Raw genomic sequence first — 20,237 nt, forward strand, 5'->3', positions numbered from 1 at the left:
GCACCGAGGGCAGGTGCCCAAAAACCGGGGCTGGGAGCAGAGAGAGCAGAGCTGTGCTGGAAGGCGCTGGGCTGCGGGCAGGACGTGTCTGGGTCCGGGCAGGATCGGCAGGATCAGCCCTAGGGCTGGAGCGGCTGTAAGGCGGTGCCATCAATGGGATGGAGCGGCTGTAGCGTGGTGCCGTCACTGGGATGGAGCGGCTGTAACGGGATTCCATCACTGGGGTGGAGCGGCTGTAACGCGGTGCCAACCCCAGGGATGGAGCGGCTGTAGCGCGGTGCCATCAATGGGATTGTGTGGCTGTAACACGGTGCTGTCACTGGGGATGGAGCGGCTGTAGCGCGGTGCCATCAACGGGATTGTGTGGCTGTAAAGCAGTGCCATCCCCGGGGATGGAGCGGCTGTAGCGCGGTGCCATCAATGGGATGGAGCGGCTGTAACACGGTGCTGTCACTGGGGATGGAGCGGCTGTACCGCGGTTCCAGTCCCGGGGATGGAGCGGCTGTAACGCGGTGCCATCAATGGGATTGTGCGGCTGTAACGCGGTTCCAGTCCCGGGGATGGCGCGGCTATAGCGTGGTGCCAGCAATGGGATTGTGCGGCTGTAACTCGATGCCCGTCCCGTGGATGGTGCGGCTGTACCGCAGTTCCATCCCCGGGGATGGAGCGGCTGTAACGCGGTGCCATCACTGGGATGGAGCGGCTGTTCCGGGGTTCCATCAATGTGATTGTGCGGCTGTAACTCGCTGCCTGTCCCGGGGATGGAGCGGCTGTAACGCGGTTCCAGTCCCGGGGATGGAGCGGCTGTAACGCGGTCCCAGTCCCGGGGATTGTGCGGCTGTAACGCGATCCCAGTCCCGGGGATGGAGCGGCTGTAGCGCGGTTCCAGTCCCGGGGATTGTGCGGCTGTAACGCGGTTCCAGTCCCGGGGATGGCGCGGCTATAGCGTGGTGCCAGCAATGGGATTGTGCGGCTGTAACTCGCTGCCTGTCCCGGGGATGGAGCGGCTGTAGCGCGGTGCCATCACTGGGATGGAGCTGCTGTTCCGGGGTTCCATCAATGTGATTGTGCGGCTGTAACTCGCTGCCCGTCCCGGGGATGGAGCGGCTGTAACGCGGTTCCAGTCCCGGGGATGGAGCGGCTGTAACGCGGTTCCAGTCCCAGGGATTGTGTGGCTGTAACGCGGTCCCAGTCCCGGGGATGGAGCGGCTGTAACGCGGTTCCAGTCCCAGGGATTGTGCGGCTGTAGCGCGGTTCCAGTCCCGGGGATTGTGCGTCTGTAACGCGGTTTCAGTCCCGGGGATTGTGCGGCTGTAACGCGGTCCCAGTCCCGGGGATGGAGCGGCTGTAACGCGGTCCCAGTCCCGGGAATGGAGCGGCTGTAGCGCGGTTCCAGTCCCGGGGATGGAGCGGCTGTAGCGCGGTTCCAGTCCCGGGGATGGAGCGGCTGTAACGCGGTTTCAGTCCCGGGGATTGTGCGGCTGTAACGCGGTCCCAGTCCCGGGGATGGAGCGGCTGTAACGCGGTCCCAGTCCCGGGAATGGAGCGGCTGTAGCGCGGTTCCAGTCCCGGGGATGGAGCGGCTGTAACGCGGTTCCAGTCCCGGGGATGGAGCGGCTGTAACGCGGTCCCAGTCCCGGGGATGGAGCGGCTGTAGCGCGGTTCCAGTCCCGGGGATGGAGCGGCTGTAGCGCGGTCCCAGTCCCGGGGATGGAGCGGCTGTAACGCGGTTCCAGTCCCGGGGATGGAGCGGCTGTAACGCGGTCCCAGTCCCGGGGATGGAGCGGCTGTAGCGCGGTCCCAGTCCCGGGGATGGAGCGGCTGTAGCGCGGTTCCAGTCCCGGGGATGGAGCGGCTGTAGCGCGGTTCCAGTCCCGGGGATGGAGCGGCTGTAACGCGGTCCCAGTCCCGGGGATGGAGCGGCTGTAACGCGGTTCCAGTCCCGGGGATGGAGCGGCTGTAACGCGGTCCCAGTCCCGGGGATGGAGCGGCTGTAGCGCGGTTCCAGTCCCGGGGATGGAGCGGCTGTAGCGCGGTTCCAGTCCCGGGGATGGAGCGGCTGTAACGCGGTCCCAGTCCCGGGGATGGAGCGGCTGTAACGCGGTTCCAGTCCCGGGGATGGAGCGGCTGTAGCGCGGTTCCAGTCCCGGGGATGGAGCGGCTGTAACGCGGTCCCAGTCCCGGGGATGGAGCGGCTGTAACGCGGTCCCAGTCCCGGGGATGGAGCGGCTGTAACGCGGTTCCAGTCCCGGGGATGGAGCGGCTGTAACTCGCTGCCCGCTGTCCCGAGCTGAGATTCCCACCTGTATTTTACCAAACTGTCCCGAGTTCTGCGCTGGCTGTGAACAAGCAGCGGGCTTTGGGGCTGTGCTGCATTTTGCCTCATCCTACCACCTTTCCTTGCGGCTGTGCCGTCCCGGGCGGAGCCGAGCCGTGCCAGGGCGGGGCGGTGTCACCCGGTCGGGGATGTCGCGACAGTGCCGCGTCCCCAGAGCTGCGTCTTCGGGCGGTGTTTGGGGCGGGGACAGCGACTCCCGGCCCAGGGACGGTGCGGGGGAGCGGGTGACAAAACATAACAAAGGAAAACGGAGGGATAAAGTAATATCATGCTGTGATGTCATCCTCATCGACATAAATTATATAGAGAATAGTGTGTATTATAATGCATAATAAAAGAAAGAAGAAAGAACCAAAATTGGATTTATAGTTAATGAGGAGATACTATAAAAATATCTTGTCCTAGCTCCCATTTGCAAAAGTATTTTTCAGCTGGAGGGATATCTATTATTTTTTTCTCTTTTCTTTCTTTCTTAAAAAAATAATAATCTTCATACATACAAAGGCTCAGACTGTTAATATTGTTAACCTCTGAAATCAAAATACTCCAACCTGTTTTGTTTGGTGTTTGAAGGGTTTATTTTGATGCATTTCCTGGTGTTTTTTAAAGAGAGAGAGAGGAGGGAAAAAAAGATTAAGATTTTAAAATTAGAACATTTCTTTATAATTTAATATTCTATTTTAATAAATGCATTTATTACATGTAAATGTAGCAAGGAACTGGGCTAATAAAAATACTTTTTATTAGGTAATTTATTATAAGAAAAAAGGATATTTTATTTTATGATAAAGTGATCCTTAAAAGTTTAGAAGGTTTAGAATATATGTAGGTTAAAAAATACATTTGTATCCAGAGTATTGCTTAAAAAGTGTTTTTAATATATGTTTCCTTTTTCGTGTGTGCGTGTGTGTATGTAAAGGTGATAGTTATGGTGCAGATAGCCCTTTCCACAAATAAGAAATTAACACAGTTGGATGTATTTAAACAAAAAAAAAAAAAAAAAAATTTAAAAAAAGGTAATTAAAAGCAGAGAAGTAGAAGAGAAAAACCACTATAAACCCAAGCCTGCCCCCATCCTGTGGCTGCTCCATCTGGAATCCCCCTGCTGAGGGTCAGGTCTGGCTGGGTTGGGCTCGGGGGCAACCCTTGGTCCCACTGTGAGCCAGCCCTTCCCTGAGCACCCCGGGGTCCAGCCCGGCCTGACTCAGCCAGGGGGCTCTGGGGAGCAGGTTTGCTCCTGCTGAGGGTCCCTGGGATCTCTGGGGAGCAGGTTTGCTCCTGCTGAGGGTCCCTGGGGGCTCTGGGGAGCAGGTTTGCTCCTGCTGAGGGTCCCTGGGAGCTGTGGGGAGCAGGTTTGCTCCTGCTGAGGGTCCCTGGGGGCTCTGGGGAGCAGGTTTGCTCCTGCTGAGGGTCCCTGGGAGCTCTGGGGAGCAGGTTTGCTCCTGCTGAGGGTCTCTGGGAGCTCTGGGGAGCAGGTTTGCTCCTGCTGAGGGTCCCTGGGACAGGGTGGGGAGCAGGTTTGCTCCTGCTGAGGGTCCCTGGGGGCTCTGGGGAGCAGGTTTGCTCCTGCTGAGGGTCCCTGGGACAGGGTGGGGAGCAGGTTTGCTCCTGCTGAGGGTCCTTGGGACAGGGTGGGAGCTGCCTGTGCAGAGGCAGAGCTGGCATTCCCCTCTCCCCACCCTCCAGCATTGACTCCATCCCTGCAGCCAGGGCAGCTCTGTCCCTGGGCTGGTTGCAGAGAGCCCAGAGCCAGGTGAGGGTTTCTGGTCCTTCCCCAGCCTTGCTGGGCAGGACTGAGGGGGCTCTGCAGACCATGGGGGGCTCTGTCTGTGCCTCCCTTTGGGCTTTGGCTCCCTGTGCTGGCCGGGTGCAGGGACAGTGGTTTGGTCCCAGTGCTCAGGCCATGACCCTGAGAACCCTTCCCTGGAGCTGGTGCCAGAGCAGAGCTGGTTCCAGGGTGCTTTGAGCAGGGGCTGAGCTTGCACAGGGAGGGAAGAGCTGAGCCCATCTCCAGCCAGAGTGGGCACAGCCCCTGCGAGGCACAGCCAGAGCTGGGAGTGCCCCAGCTGCTGCTGAGCCTCCCTGAGTCCAGGGCAGCACTTCAGCCCGTGCCTGGCCCCAGCACACCCTGAGCTGCTGCAGGATCCTGCCCAGGAGCTGCTTTAGGGATGTGCAGAGCAGCCACCACCTCCCTGTGGGCTGGGCAGTGGGGACTCTGCCCCCCTCACCCCCAAATCCTGCTCCCCCCTCCCAAAGCAGCAGGAAGATGGGGGTGATGCTTCTGCTCTGTTGCCTTTCAAAGAAGCATTTTAAAGTAAGAAATTTTTTTTTTTCCTGTTTGTTTGTTTGTTTGTTTTTAACCAAAAACGAGAAGAAAAACAAAAAAAGGTTTGCATTAATGGGTATTAAAAAAATGTTAATAATAATAAACACTCAAATTTATTTCATATAATCCTAGAGTAAAGATTAAAAAAAAAAAAATTAACTAGTGCAAATAGTAGATGCTATCCATATTGTTTAATCTATAGTAGATCCAAGTGATCCCAGACAGAGCAGAATGTAAAATAAACTTGTGAACATGATCATTGTTAACTTCCCCAGGAACTTCATGTTTTTTTGGTACTATTTTTCTGAAGCAAACAAATAAATGACCGAAAGCCTAACAAAATAATGACCACCAACTGGTACCTTCTGTCAATCAAAGTCCTGAAGTTATTTTTATAGAGGGGGGAAAAGAAAAGACAAAAAAAAAAAAAAAAGGGTCTAATAATATGTATTTTTTTAAAAAGATACGTTTGGGGGCTTATGTTGCTTTTTAAATAAAAATAGACAGATTTGGCTAGTCATGGAACAAAATAAGGAAGTTTTAGGCCATTAATTTTTGCCTTATTCTGACTTCCAGCCTTGGGCTTGGAGCAGGAAATTGCAGAAAAATGTTCAAAGTTGCTGTTACTTTCCTTGGGCTGTTCTTGGCTTCTGAACTTCTCCAAGCACCAAAGGTGGGACGATGCTGGGATGGGCAGGCGGGACGGAGAAGGAAAGGAAGATTGGGTGATCTCCCCTCTGTAAGGTGACAGACAGAGCTGGAAGGCAGCTGGTGCTGGGTGGAGGCTCTGCCCTGGCACTGGGCAGGGTCAGGGCATTAGGGTTGCTTTGTTCCCTCCTCGTTTGTTTTATTTCCTTCTTTTTTCTTTTCTCTCTCACCCCGGGGGACGCCGTGCGCTCGCTTAGCGTGTGGCGCCTTCCAGGAGATTTGGGTTGTTGGGTGTTGCTTTGCTTGGCCTTTAAACATCACTTTTGAGCACTGGAGCTGCGGGTGGGATGTTTGGAAAATCCCTGCTGGCCCAGGAGGGCATTCCTGCAGCCAGGATGGGCCATGACATCCGTGAGCCGCAGCCTTGCCTCCCGGCACTGCCCCGGCGCTGCTCTGCTCGGGGACAGTGGCTCTCCTGGCACAAAGCAGGCTGAGGGCTGTTCTCCCAGCACAGCGATGTGGATGGATGCATCCTGAGCCCCTGCAGTGCCAGGAGCAGAGCAAGGGCCCCTGGAGCCGGCAGCACTGGGGGTGCTGCGGTGGCAACGCCGCTCTGAGCTCTGCAGGGCAGGGCAGCCCTGCCAGCTGCTCCATCCATTCCAGAGACAGCCCAGCGCTGCTCTCTGCAGCACCGCTGGTGCTTTGCACTGCACCAGGATCTCTGCTTAAAGGAGGGAACTCAGCCACATCCGAGAGGCAGCGCTGTCAATTAGCAGAGCCAAGTGCCACAAAGAAAAACCCTTGGAAGTTGGTTCCCTCTGGGTTTAGCCTGTGCTCCTCTCCTCTGTGCTGTGGCTCAGCTGTAGCAAACCCCTGCATCTCCTGCAGCTCAGGAGCATCCACAGATGCCTTGAGAAGCACGGTGACTCCCCTGGCTCCCTGTGCCTGCTCTGGGGGCTGGGGCAGCCTTGACCAGCATTCAGCACTCAGCAAAGCCATGCAATAGTCAGGACAGGAATGAAGACAGTTCTCATTCGGTTTCTGTACAAATAGCACTGTGAATCAGATCCCCAGGCCCCCCTGGGGGGTTTGGGAAGCAGGGCAGTGTCTCTGCCCTCGGGGGGCTCGTGCTCGGTGGAATCCAGCGCCTGCTCCTTCCCCACCGGGGTGGGAGGCGCCCTGTTTGCTCTTTCCGTTTTGTTTTACCTCATTTTCTTTGATTTGATACTTGAAGAAGCGTCAGAGGTGGACAAGGTGCAGTGGTGCCCTGGACTGGAGAGTGGATGCACTTTAGCAAGGTGTCCTTGGTGGCAGCAGAGCCAGCCTGGGCTGGTTCTTCCCAAACCCTTCCTAGGATGTCAGGGAGCAATCTCTGTGTTTAATGTGCGTTTTCACATCCTGGAGAAACTTGAAGTCACGTTCTGCTGTCAGTTGACCCAGTGGAAAGTTCAGCTGGAGTTGGTTTGGCTGTGCAGTGCCAGCAGAGGTTGGGCAGCTCCTGTCTCCCTCCTGTGTGACTCCCCTGTCCCAGAGGTTACTCTGCTGGAATCTGGAGTCCCTGCAGCCCTGGCAGGCTGCACATCCCCACTGGAGCTGCTTCAGCATCGCTTCAGGGCTGCTGATGGAGCAAATTGAAAGTCACCCCCAGTAAAGTGACACTAATGAAAAATCTGGAGTAGTTCCACTACTGCCTGTGTGAAAATGAAGTCCCCCTCCAGTGGTGGCACTGGGCTGCTGACAGCAGGATGTGCTTTCTGGGCTTATGATGATGCTTTTGAAACAATTTGCAGAGAAATGGAGTGGTGAGAGGTAGCAGTGTGGTGTGGCCATTGAGATCTGCTCTTGGCTCCCAAGAGCTGGGATCCAAGCTGTAGTCACAGGCTGTTTTGCTTACCTGTGAAACATCATTCTTTTTTCCTTTTTCTTTATGAATTCTGTTCAGGATAATCATAAAAGAAAAGGGGAAAAGAAAAAAGACCAGGGGCTGGATCCTGTTTTGCAGTGTGGGATTTGCTCCTGGGTTAGAAACCAGCAAACATGAAAGTCAATGGGCAGGAGGGCTGGCAGATCCCAGGCTGGCAGGTCTGGAGCCAGCTCTGATCCCAGCCCCAGGCAAGCCAAGGGAATCCCCAGGGGTGCCCAGAGCAGCCCCCAGGCATCCAGCTGTGAAACCAGGAGCCTGTGGGGCTGCAGAGACCCCCTCTGGCTCTGCCCTGCTATCAGAGAGACCCAGGCTCCAGCCTGCTGCTGTTGGGATCAGCTCAGTGGGATTTCCCACCTGAGACGTGCTCAAGCCGAGCCCAAGGCTTTGGGGGTCCCTGCAGCAGCTGATCTCACTGATAGCACCCTGCACACACCACGCTGATTTCCTCTCACCCTCCCTCCAGGCTGATGTGAAGTTTTCTGGAGCTGCTCTCCTTGCTCTGGTGCTGTCACACCCTCCTGCCCCACCTCGTGCTGAGCCAGCTGGCCACGAGTCACCCGTGCTGACTGTGTGGCCCTTCCATTGAAACTCCATTCCCTGCTATTCTGTGTTTGATTTTCTCTTTTTTTTTAATTTTTTTTTTATTATTATTTTTCCCCCCTCTTTTTTTTTTTTTTTTTTAACATCATAGGAAACCTGTAGTCGGGATTGTTACTATTGGAAACCGATCACATGTTCCATCCAGGTATTTTCATCTCTCTGGCATCAAGCAAAAATAAAGGCCTGAGAGAGAGATATAACCGAACATAGAAGTAGAGTTAGGCTTGTTGTCTGAGTTTTGAGGCATATAGTATAATGGGAGAAGGAAAAAAATTAAAATAAAATAAAATTAAAATAATGATGTTGCACAACTTGTAGAAAACAAAGAAGGGAAAGGGTTAATGTATTAAATGTGCTAAATTACATTAAGAACTTAATTTTATTAAAGTATTATTACTTAAGAAACTTGGTGTCTGCTCTTGGTTTGTGTCTGTTCACTCTTTAGGAAGGGCCAGGAGCAGTGGTTGGGAACAAGGGGGGCTGGACCTCCCTCTGCCCCCCCTCCTGCATCTCCCACCAGTCCCTTGCTTTTGGCAGCATTTTGGGGGCTCATTAAAGCCCCTGTGAGATGCTGAGCTCCCGAGGTCCCACATCCATGAGCCACCCTGTGCCACATTTCACCCTTCCCACTCCTCCATCCCAGCAGAAAACCTCTGAAAACTGGGAAGCCTGGAATAAAACTCAGTTACCCAGGCCAGAAGTGTCTCCATGAGCCCAAAGGAGCTGCCCATGCCCATCCATGGCCCAGGGGACACTTGGCTCAGCCTGTCCCTCTGCAGAGCATCCATCCCCACACCCACCCACCTCTCCAGCCCTGACATCACCCCCTGGCTCCTGTTTTGGTGTGGGCAGATGGTGTGGGAGGGGATGGTGCTGCAGCTCCAGCTGGTCTGCGTGGTGCCAGGGCTCTGCCAGCTGAGCTGGCCATGGGGGAAAGCACAGTGGGCACCATTCAGCTGCATCACACCAGGGCTTGGCAGGGAGGGTCTGGCCAGCTCGGGGATGGGGCTGCCTCTGGAGGGGCAGGGGGCTGGAGCCAAGGGGGAGGTGCTGCCAGGGCTGAGGGGGCAGCAAAGGGGAGGATAAAAAGGGACACTTTTCATGTGCTGTGGCCACTTCTGGCAGCAGGATCACACCTGAATTTCAAGCTGTCCCCTCCCAGCAGGACACCCCCCTGTCCAGGCTACAGTCACAGCTTCCTCCCAACCCTCCTCCTCCTCACCCTTCACTGCCTGTGGATGTTTCCCAGCTGCCCCATGTGGGGCTGGCACTGCTCCTGCCTCAAGGAAAGACCTGGCAGAGAGAGAAAAGGCTTCAACAGCAGCTTTATTTGGGGATTTTGCCTCAGTTTCTGTTTCACTGATAAATCATGCCCCAAGGGGGAACCCTGGCACAGATCCTACTGGCACAGCCAAGTGAGATGCAGAGACTGGGGGCAGCTGTGGAGGGAAAGAGACCCCCCCAAAACCCCACACTGCAGCAGAGGGCACACTCCCAGTGCTGAGTCAGCCTTTCCCACCTGAACCCCCCTGACTGACACCTGCCAACCACCCCTGGCTGCAGGGGCCACACTCCCAGTGCTGGGTCAGCCTTTCCCACCTGAACCCCCCTGACTGGCCCTGGCTGCAGCAGGGGGCTCAGCACAGTCTGTCCCAGCACCCTGGTGATGCCCACCCTGCAGGGTGCAGGGGACAATGCCACTGCCATCCCAGCAGTGCAGCAGACACCCCATCCAGGGGTGCTGTGCCCCCAGCAGGAAGGGCCAGGCCATGCTGGGGGTCCTTGCAGCTGGAGCTGAGGGGTCCCCAGTGCTGACACTGGCTCCCACCCTCTGCCCCCTGTCCCCTCCTCAGGGCTTCCTGCCCCTATCTCTTTCCATGGAAGAGTCACAGCTTTCCCCTTTGCTGGGCTCATGCCACAGGGAGAGGGTCACAAGACAAAAACACCATCCCCACGCCCCACCCTGGCCCCAGCAGCACCCACAGCTCCCAGTGCTGCAGGCACAGCTGGCTGCATCACTGCTGGCCTCAGCAGGAGGAGGATGCACCCGGCATCCCCTCCACGGGCTGCACACAGGGCAGGTGTCACCAAACAGGGACTCGCCGTGCTCAGGCTGCTCAGTGCCACCCAGTGACTGTGCCTGCAGGCTGGAGGGAGCAGGGACACAGGGCATGGCTGCTGCCAGCCTTGGGGACAGAGGGGACACGCCTGGTCCCTGCTGCTCCTGCAGGATCTGCTGCACACAGGGGCACACACGGCCTGCAGTGCTCAGGGAGCTGTGCTGGCAGGGCTGCAGGGGGATGCCAGCAGGTGCTGGGGTGCAGCTGGGGCAGCCAGGCTCAGATGTGGCAGCAGGGCCCCTGCCGGCCCTCCTGCTGCGTGGGCAGCACCCGGATGGGCTCGATGGCGCTGGAGGGGCCGAACTCGGGCTCTGGCTGGCCACTCATCTGCCTCTGGGACACCGTGTGGTAGATCTCTGCCAGCAGAGAGAGGAGGGAAAACGTCCTTTAGGTGAGCACTTCAGTGGGGGATCTGCTCCCTCCTCAAACACACAGCTCCAGGGGTGCAAATGTCGCCTGTCCCATCCAGGGGAGCAGGATTCCAAATCCCACCCAGGACAGGCAGGGTGTCTCCTGAGAGGACACAACAGCCAAAGCCACCTCTATTCCTGCCCCTATCTTTCCTGGCTGCCCCTCACCTGACAGGATGCTGTGGAAAGCTGTCTCCACGTTGGTGGAATCCAGAGCAGACGTCTCGAGGAAGGACAGCCCGTTCTCCTCTGCAGGAACAGGGAGCTCAGGGGCAGCCCCGGCCAGCCGGGCTGGGCGGGGCCGGGCCGTACCTGCGAAGCTCCGGGCCCGCTCGGTGGGCACGGCCCGCAGGTGCCGCAGGTCGCTCTTGTTGCCCACCAGCATGACGGCGATGCCGGCGGCGGCGTGCTCCCGCAGCTCCCGCAGCCAGCGCTCGGCGCTCTCGTACGTCAGCGACTTGGCGATGTCATAGACCAGCAGGGCCCCCACCGCCCCCCGGTAGTACCTGGGGACAGCGGGGACCGAGGGGACGGGGTCACAGCAGGGACGGGGTCACAGCGGGGACGGGGTCACAGAGGGGACGGGGTCATGATGAGGACGGGATCACAGAGGGGACGGGGTCACAGGGGTCACAGAGGGGATGGGGTCACAGGGTCATGGCAGGAATGGGGTCACAGAGGGGATGGGGTCACAGGGGTCACAGAGGGGATGGGGTCACAGGGTCATGGCAGGAATGGGGTCACAGAGGGGATGGGGTCACAGGGGTCACAGAGGGGATGGGGTCACGGGGTCATGGCAGGAATGGGGTCACAGAGGGGATGGGGTCACAGGGGTCACAGAGGGGATGGGGTCACGGGGTCATGGCAGGAATGGGGTCACAGAGGGGATGGGGTCACAGGGGTCATGGCAGGGACGGGGTCACAAGGGTCACAGAGGGGATGGGGTCATGGTGGGGATGGGGTCATGGTGGGGATGGGGTCACAGGGGTCACAGAGGGGACGGGGTCACAGCGGGGATGGGGTCACAGGGGTCACAGAGGGGATGGGGTCATGGAGGGGATGGGGTCACAGGGGTCACAGAGGCGACAGGGTCACAGAAGGGATGGGGTCACAGGGGTCACGGTGGGGATGGGGTCATGGTGGAGACAGTGGGCACGGAGGGGACGGGGTCATGGTGGGGATGGGGTCACAGGGGTCATGGTGGGGATGGGGTCATGGTGGGGACAGCGGTCACGGCGGGGACGGGGTCACAGGGTCACAGCGGGGATGGGGTCATGGCAGGGAAGGTGTCACAGCAGGGACAGGGTCACAGCAGGTTCAGGGTCACCGGGGTCACAGCAGGTTCAGGGTCACGGCAGGGATGGGGTCACGGCAGGGATGGGGTCTCAGGGGTCTCAGCAGGTTCAGGGTCTCAGCAGGTTCAGGGTCTCAGGGGTCTCAGCAGGTTCAGGGTCATGGCAGGTTCGGGGTCACAGCAGGTTTGGGGTCACAGCAGGTTCAGGGTCTCAGCAGGTTCAGGGTCACAGGGGGTCACAGCAGGGATGGTGTCACAGCAGGTTCAGGGTCACAGCAGGTTCGGGGTCTCAGCAGGGATGGTGTCACAGCAGGTTCAGGGTCACAGGGGTCTCGGCAGGGACGGGGTCACAGCAGGTTCAGGGTCACAGGGGTCCCAGCAGGGATGGGGTCTCAGGGGTCTCAGCAGGTTCAGGGTCCCAGCAGCCCCACGCAGAGCCCCAGGCCCGGAGCAGGGCACTCACGCTGAGGTGATGGCTCGGTACCGCTCCTGCCCCGCCGTGTCCCAGATCTGAGCCTTCACTGTCTTGTTGTCCACCTGGATGCTCCTGGTGGCAAACTCCACCCCGATGGTGCTCTTGCTCTCCAGGTTGAACTCGTTGCGGGTGAAGCGCGACAGGAGGTTGCTCTTCCCCACCCCTGAGTCCCCAATGAGTACAACTGGGGGCAAAGGCAGAGTCAGCTCCCCAGGCACCCAGGAAAGATGGGGATCTCCCCATCTGCCCCCCAGCCACACCCCACCTCCTCTCATCCAGCTGCCTCCACTCCTCCAGCATCACTGCTGCCTGTAAATACCCCTTGAGAAAATCCCTGTCCTCACTGGGAAGTTGCCAGGAGTTTCTGTCCCTGGGGATGGGAAAGCTGCACTGGTGTCCCCAAAACAGGCAGAAAACCAGGGTCAGGACCTGTGTGGGGGGAGCCAGGCAGAGCTGGGGCTCCTCTGCCAGCCTGTGTGCCCTCCAGCCCCGAGGGCACTCTGCAGGACTCAAAGACATGGTCTGAAAGGAAGCATCCTCCTCTGCAGCTGCTGGTCCAGCCCACGAGCTGGGAAGTCCCTGGGTGTGAGTTAAATGAATTTTCTGCCTGTCCCAGATCTGGCTGGTTCCTGTAAAACCTGGTGAAACAGGCTCTGGAGAGCTTTATCACACACCTCCCCAGTCAAGTTTGTTGAGTTTATGACTCAACAGGCTTTTTGTTTTATTTTTAAATTTATTTTTAATTCCCTCACTGCCGATCCTGTTCATTCCCCAGTGTACTCAGACACTTCTCCCACCTGTGGGACACATCTGCCCACCAGGGCTGAGCTCACAACCACCCAGTGACCAGGGCAGGGAGGACACAGGGACAGCAGCACCAGCAAGGGGCCACTGGGGTGCCACACACTGCAGGAGCCCCAGCAAGGCACAGCTACACTCAAGGCTCAGCAGCCACCATCCTGCAAGGATGTGGCTCCATGTCCTGGACATCCCCTCTCCACCAGCCCCAGCTCGTAGATGTGGCTCCCCTGCATGGTGCAGCCATCCCATCCCATCCCATCCCATCCCAAGCCCTCAGTGCAGGGCAGCCAGCAAACAGCCAGGAAGCCCAGCAGGAGTGGAGCAGCTCTCTAGCATCACTGAGGGAAGCTGCAAGAGCAGCTGCAGTGAGGGAAGGGCAGCTCCTCCACACACCACAGAACTGTTTTGTAGATGGGACTGTAAAACCCATCTGGTTCCACCACCCCAGGCTGCTCCAAGCCCTGTCCAACCTGGCCTTGGACATTTCCAGGGATCCAGGGGCAGCCACAGCTTCCCTGGAAACCCTCACAGCCAAGAATTCCTCCCCAATATCCCACCTAACCCTGCCCTCTGGCAGGGGAAAACCATTGCCCCTTGTCCAAAGTCCCTCTTCAGCTCCCTTGGAGCCCCTTTAGGCACTGAAGGGGCTCTGAGGTTTCCCCAGAGCCTTTTCTTCTACAGGCTGAACATCCCCAGCTCTCCCAGCCTGGCTCCAGCCCTTGGAGCATCTCTGTGGCCTCCTTGACTTCTTCCAGGAGCTCCACATCTTTTTCCCAAGCTGGAGGCAGCTCTGCAGGGGGGTCTCACTGAAGTGGAGCAGAGGGGCAGAACCCCCAACCTTTGCCTGGCTGCTGGGGAGATTTCTCAGCTGCTGCCCACTGCACAGAGGTCTAGAGGGCCACAACAGCCTGGACTGCCCTGGATAGGACAGCAGGAAATGCAGGCCAGTGGTGACCCAGGTTCCTTACCACCTTCTGAGCCTTGAAGTTTTGCTCTGAGCTCTGTTTTTTACCAGCAACAGGAAATTGCTGCTTCCCCAGCTCATCTGCCACAATCCCCATCCATGGCAGGCTCTGGAAGGCTCTGGAGCACAGCAGGGATGCAGGGTGGGTGTGCAGGGTCTGCAGCCTGTGGGGTGATGAGCCCCATGCCCTGGGCTTGAATGGCTCAGGGGCTGGAGCAGCACCCCCTACCCCAGCCACAAAGGCATTTGGCACATCCTGTGCTCGCTGCCCCGAACATCCTAGCACACTGCAGGGATGGAAAGAGCTGGAGCTGCACACAGGGCCCCAGGGAAGGCTCTCAGCCCTGCCCAGAGCTGTTCCCAGCCATCCTGAGCCCCCCACAGCATGGGGGCCTTGCACATCTGGAATGCGCACTGTGCTTTGCAATTTCAGTGGAACTCGGGATAATGCTGCTTCCAGCTGTGACAATCTCCCTTTCCTCAAGGGGGAGGCTGGGCTGACAGAGCCCTTGGGCCCTGGGAGCACTAGCCCAGCTCCATGCCCCTGGACACTGCACTCCCCTTTGGCTCTGCTTCGGAAGGGACGAGCTGCCTTGCATTGAAAACTGAGTTCTCCTATTTTTTAACAACTCTAGAGACCCATGAGGCCCAGGGGGGGAATGAAGAACCTATGACAGCTGCTCCCAGCCCTGGCTCCTGTAGGATGACAAGGGATGGACAGACTCAGAGTCACAGCACAGGGGGAGGCACAGAACAGAGCAGCTGGGACAGCCCCTGCCTGGGCAGCATACTTGAGGAACCCTTAGCATCAGAGTTTCCCCCATAGCAGGTCCCAGAGTAACTCCAGGGAGGAGGATTTTCCTGGGCAGCAGCCAGGGGAGGTGTGCAGGAGCCAGGGGCTACCAGCACATTGCTGGCTGGAATTACAGCTGTGGGTGGCTGGAATTACCCGGGGCCCCGGGGGCAGGGCTGTGTGGCCAGGCTGACTCACAGGTGAGCTCACACCCTGCCTGTGGTGGCTCAGGAGGCTGTGGCACTGCTGAGATGTCCCTTGGCTTCCCCAGCACCTGCTTTGGCCACAGCAGACCATGCACAGGGATGGGGGATGCCTCATGGGGATGCTGGGCTCCCACCAGCAGAAACTCCAGCACTGTGGCTCCAAGAGCCTGTCCCAGTACAGCCCCAGCTCCCCAGAACCGAGTGTTAGATCCCAGTACAGCCCCAGCTCCAGAGAACTGGGAACTGAGTGTTAGATCCCAGTACAGCCCCAGCTCCAGAGAACTGGGAACTGGGTGTTACACCCCAGTACAAACCCCAGCTCCCCAGAACTGAGTGTTACACCCCAGTACAAGCCCCGGCTCCCAGTCCCACGCCGAGGGGCTGCGTGGAGCCCTGAGGGCAGCACACCCACCTTTGAAGAGATAATCGTACTCATCGTCCTTGCCCCGCATCTCGCCCAGCAGCGCAGCCCCGCTCCCACTGGGCCAACTGGGATTTCCGGGCCTCCTCCAGCCCTGCCTGGGGCTGTCCCCCGCCACCCATTGGTGGCCACAGCCTTTCCTGCTCCACGCCCATTGGCGGCCGGCGCTGCCCGTCAGCACTCAGGTGCGCTCACCTGCGCCAGGTAAGGGCGGCGGGGATGCTGCACGGCGGCGGGGACAGGCCACCGCCTGTGTGTGCGCCTGGCGGGGACAGTGACGGCCACGGGCTCCACGCAGACCCGCGGGTGTGACACGGAGCCGGGCTGGCACGCCTGGCTTGGTACAAAGGGAAAGCGAGGGAAGACATGGAGAATCCAGCGGGGATTATCCCGTTTCCGAGGGTTATCAGATAACTGGCAGAGGCTGCGCCATCGTTCGAAGAGGGGATGTAAACCGGGCAGGGGGCGCAGGGGGAGCATGGCCTTAGGGTGGGAGGGTGTGCAGGGGGCCACGGCATCGGGGTAGGAGGGGACAGGGGAGCCGTGGCATCCAGCTGGGCTGGCCACGATCTTCAGCACATTATGAAGGTGGGGACCCAGGGCGTGGACCACAAACACGCAGGAATTCCAGCTCAGTAAACCTGCATTTCACAAGTCCTTTAATGATTGTGTCACGCCCGTGCTGGACACAGAGCTGCTCCCAGCCCCATGGCACTGGCCCTGTCCCACCATGCAGACACCTCTGCTTGGTCCTGCTGCCTGGGATGGACAGATGTCTAGGGATGAGACAGACAAGGACCGAGGGCTGCCACTTCCCACCCTGGGGCTTGGCTCAACTCCCTGGCTGGTCAGCCCTGTCCTCAGTGCATGGCACAGGGTGGCCCCACAGGAGCATCCCCAGGGCCAGCAGAAATCAGAGAGGCTCCTGTTGCTGGCATGATCCTGCCCAGAACCTCCTGGCTTCTTCCCCAGAGGTGCCTGGGGGGTGTCCTGGTCCTTTTGCCCTGCAGGTCCAGGAGGGCTGATACAGTATGTGACAGTGGTGATGCTAATCAGGGCCCAGCAAAAACAAAACAGAGAAGAGCTCCTGGAAATGGTGCTTTTCACTGTTTATGGCAGAATTTGGCCCCTGTCCAGGCTGCTGGTCCCCGCTGCACCAGGACAGGGGTGGCAGTGCAGGCAGGGTGACACCAGCCTGTGGCCACTGGTGTGTCCCAGGGCTGTGGGGCTCCCTGGGGGTTTCCTGGGGTGCTCAGAGGGCCACGCAGCACGGGCGCCTCTCTGCCTGTGCTGGGGCTGTGCTTGCAGGGCTCTCGCTGCCAAGTGACACCGTGTTGCTTTGGCTGCTCCTCTGCTTCTGCTTCTGCACTTTGTGGAAGATTTCTGCAAAAGAAGAAGTGCCAGGGGGTGCCTGCATCAGCCAAGCCCCCCCTCAGGATGCAGGGACAGCTTCAAGCCTGCAGCCCCCACTGCTTGGCACACTGAGCTCTCTTTCCACACAGCAGATGGGTGACTTGAGGGGGGACAAGGGAGCAGCTCCCACAGGTTTCATCCCTGCAGCATTTGGTGAACACCCTGTGCTTGGGCAATTTCCTCTTGCCCAACCTGGGATTAGTGCTTCACCCCGTGCTGAGGCTGGCTCAGCACAGCACTGCCTGGCACAGCATGGCATGGAACAGCACTGCCTGCCTTGGCATGGCTCAGCGTGGCATGGCACACCTCGTGCTGCTGCCTGCCATTCCTGGAGAGCTGATCTTGCACTCCAGCCCTCGCCCCCCAGCTCCCCACGGCCGGTTTGGCAGGATGCTGGAGACACCAAGTCATGAGCCCAGGACAACAGGAAGGAGACTGGAGATTATGGGGGAGAAGCAGCCCCTGGGGCTTCAGGGATGCCCAGGGGCCGTGAGAACAAAGCTTCGGGTGTGGGGAGTGCACCGCCCAGCAGCAAAGGCTGAAAACCAAAGCAGCCAGAAAGAAAATATCAAAAGAGCTGATGAAACCAGCCCCAAATAGCTCAAGTGGAGCAGGGAGAGAAGTGCTGCACATCATCTGCCCAGCTCTGCATCCCCAGGAACGGGACCCTGCCATGCCCTGGGACCCTGTACCCTTCAGGATGGTCTCAAACGCCTCCTCAACGTTGGTGGAGTCCAGCGCCGAGGTCTCGACAAACAGCAGCCCGTTGTTGTCTGCAAGGAGAGGAGCCCCTGAGGTGATGCAGAGCCCGGTGAGGACACGGCTCCAATCTGGAGCACCTCTAGAGATGTTCGGGTGCCTGCACTGCTGCAGCTCCACGCTCTTGGGGAGGCTCTCAAGCCCCCGGCCCTGTGGCAGCCCGTACCTGCAAACATTTTTGCCTCTTCCATGGGCACCTCTCGAGCCTGTGCCAGGTCGGTCTTGTTCCCCACCAGCATGACAACGATGCTGGCCTCGGCGTGGTCGTAGAGCTCCTTCAGCCAGCGATCCACCACATCGTACGTCTGGTGCTTGGTGATATCAAACACGACCAGGGCGCCCACAGCCCCCCGGTAGTACCTGTGGCAGAACCCACCGTCATCCACGCTGCAGATCCCCCCTAGCAGCCTCCCCCAGGGGCTGAGCCGGGAGGAGCAGGACCCCGTCCTCACGCGGAGGTGATGGCGCGGTAGCGCTCCAGGCCGGCCGTGTCCCAGATCTGAGCCTTCACCACGGCGTCCCCCAGCAGCAGCGTGCGCGTGGAGAACTCCACGCCGATGGTGGTGCGGCTGTCGTGGTTGAACTCATTGCGGGTAAAACGAGACAGCAGGTTTGTTTTTCCCACCCCAGACTCCCCGATCAGGACGACTGTAGGAGGAAGGAGAAATCCCCACCTGACTGCCCAGCCTCCAGCACCGGGCATCACCTGCTGCCTGATGAGCCCAGGCAGGTGGCAGAGGCTGGGCAGCTGAGAGGGTTTAACCCCTGGTGTGACTGCCAGGCCCCATGTTCTGGTGCAGCCCCAGAGCAGGGCCAGGATGTTGGTGAGCCCTGGGTCACCTGCTGCAGTGGGCACCAGGACAGCTGGCACAGCACAGCCCAAAGGGAGCACTGAGCTCCAGCAGAGTCCAGCCAATAGCACCTGGCAGAGACCAGCTGGGCCCAAGGAGCTCAGCACGGGAGGTGCGGGGCCTCGCCCCCATTTCTCCAGCTCAGGTGTGACCCCCATGTCCCCTGCATGTCCCAGTGCCCAGGTCACCACAGCAAATGACTTTTCAATGCCCACTGCTCTGGGAGTTACAGGCTCTTGTGTTATTTACATCTCACACACTCAGCCCCAGCTTTCACAGCCCCCACATCCCACAACAGCAATTGCACACCTGCACTCTTGGGGTGAGAATGGATCTTCCCGGGTCTCTGGGGACCCTGGCACCGCTCACCAGCCCTGGCCTCAGTGTGTCAGTGGTCGGTGCCTCCCCAGCTCCCGCTGCCCATCCCAGCTGCAGGGACAGTCAACACCGTCCCAGCTCGGGACTCAGCCACTCTGGGGAAAGGGCACCCTGCTTCCCTCCCCGCAGCTCCTGGCTTTCTGCTCCACCCCTTCTGGGGACGGGGGGCTGGCAGGGAGAGCAGGACTCACCCTTGAAGACAAAGTTATAGTCCTCCTCGGCGCTGCCCATGTCGCCGCGGCTGCCGCCCGCCCTGGCACGGCCGCCCTGCGTTTCCTGCTCGCCGCTGCCGAGCCTCGACAGGCGGCGGGGCGGGCCGGGCTCCCGGAGCGCCGAGCGACGAGACGGAGCCGCCGAAGCTCCCCTCTGCCGGGGAGCCAGCGGCAGAGAAGGGTGCGGGGAGCGCCGGGGGTCCGGGACAGCGGCGACACAGGCCGAGCTGGCGGCAGCGCGGCCGGTTGACTCAAGGGGTGGGACCGGGTGTCGCAGCGCAGGTTGGGCAGGTAGTGTCACCCCTGGGACCGTCACGGGGCGGCTGGAGGAGGAGCCTGATCCCGAGTGCAGGACAGGCGAGGGCAGCGAGAACGGCAGGAACAGTTTGGGCAGCGCGGGCAGGAGGGGTGCGAGGGCAGAGCGGGCAGCGCGGGCGGCGAGGATGGCACGGGCACGGAGATGGCACGGGCACGGAGGGCACGGAGATGGCACGGGCAGGGAGGGCAGGGAGGATGGCACGGGCACAGAGGGCAGGGAGGATGGCACGGGCACGGAGGGCACGGTGACAGCCTGGGGACGGGACAGGGGCGATGGCATCGAGGACAGCGATGGCAGAGCGGGGAAGCACAGGCAGAGCAGGGCACTGTGGGGTACCAGGACAGCAAAGGCAGAGCAGGGCAGTGTGTGGTGCGAGGGCAACACGGGCAGAGCAGGGCAGTGTGGGGTGCCAGGACAGCAAAGGCAGCACGGGCAGAGCAGGGCAGTGTGGGGTGCCAGGGCAGCAATGGCAGCACGGGCAGAGCAGGGCAGTGTGGGGTACCAGGGCAGCAAAGGCAGAGCAGGGCACTGTGGGGTGCAATGGCAGCACAGGCAGAGCAGGGCACTGTGGGGTGCAATGGCAGCACAGGCAGAGCAGGGCACTGTGGGGTGCAATGGCAGCACAGGCAGAGCAGGGCAGTGTGTGGTGCGAGGGCAGCACGGGCAGAGCAGGGCACTGTGGGGTACCAGGACAGCAAAGGCAGAGCAGGGCACTGTGGGGTGCAATGGCAGCACAGGCAGAGCAGGGCAGTGTGTGGTGCGAGGGCAGCACGGGCAGAGCAGGGCAGTGTGTGGTGCGAGGGCAGCACGGGCAGAGCAGGGCAGTGTGGGGTGCCAGGACAGCAAAGGCAGAGCAGGGCACTGTGGGGTGCAATGGCAGCGAGGATGAAGGAGCAGAACCCCCCTCAGCCCGGCTGCTGCCGCTGTGAATGTTCCCTCGCCTCTGCTGCCATCGTGTGAAAGCCAGGGAAATTGGGACAGGAAG

The 20,237-nt window shown here is 59.5% G+C and overlaps 2 protein-coding genes across 3 annotated transcripts; both read right to left on the reverse strand.

Moving 5' to 3' along the window:
- Nucleotides 1-9,143: 9,143 nt before the first annotated feature.
- LOC130263275 (ras-related protein Rab-11A-like) lies at nt 9,144-15,420 on the reverse strand. Of its 2 annotated transcripts, XM_056510797.1 has the most exons (5): nt 15,312-15,420; nt 12,124-12,319; nt 10,679-10,872; nt 10,535-10,615; nt 9,144-10,312 (listed from the first exon to the last, which is right to left on the reverse strand). In XM_056510797.1, the coding sequence occupies exons 1-5, from the start codon at nt 15,349-15,351 to the stop codon at nt 10,176-10,178; spliced, it is 648 nt and encodes a 215-aa protein (XP_056366772.1). In that variant the 5' UTR covers nt 15,352-15,420; the 3' UTR covers nt 9,144-10,175. The 2 variants fall into 2 exon arrangements, with proteins under 2 accessions (XP_056366772.1, XP_056366771.1); XM_056510796.1 differs by having other exon boundaries at nt 10,535-10,872.
- A 542-nt stretch (nt 15,421-15,962) lies between these two features.
- RAB25 (RAB25, member RAS oncogene family) lies at nt 15,963-19,253 on the reverse strand. The gene is made up of 5 exons (XM_056510901.1): nt 18,913-19,253; nt 17,945-18,140; nt 17,659-17,852; nt 17,426-17,506; nt 15,963-16,703 (listed from the first exon to the last, which is right to left on the reverse strand). The coding sequence occupies exons 1-5, from the start codon at nt 18,950-18,952 to the stop codon at nt 16,573-16,575; spliced, it is 642 nt and encodes a 213-aa protein (XP_056366876.1). The 5' UTR covers nt 18,953-19,253; the 3' UTR covers nt 15,963-16,572.
- Nucleotides 19,254-20,237: the final 984 nt, after the last annotated feature.

Source organism: Oenanthe melanoleuca, chromosome 25, assembly GCF_029582105.1.
Source record: "Oenanthe melanoleuca isolate GR-GAL-2019-014 chromosome 25, OMel1.0, whole genome shotgun sequence".
In the NCBI taxonomy this organism is placed as follows: domain Eukaryota; kingdom Metazoa; phylum Chordata; class Aves; order Passeriformes; family Muscicapidae; genus Oenanthe; species Oenanthe melanoleuca.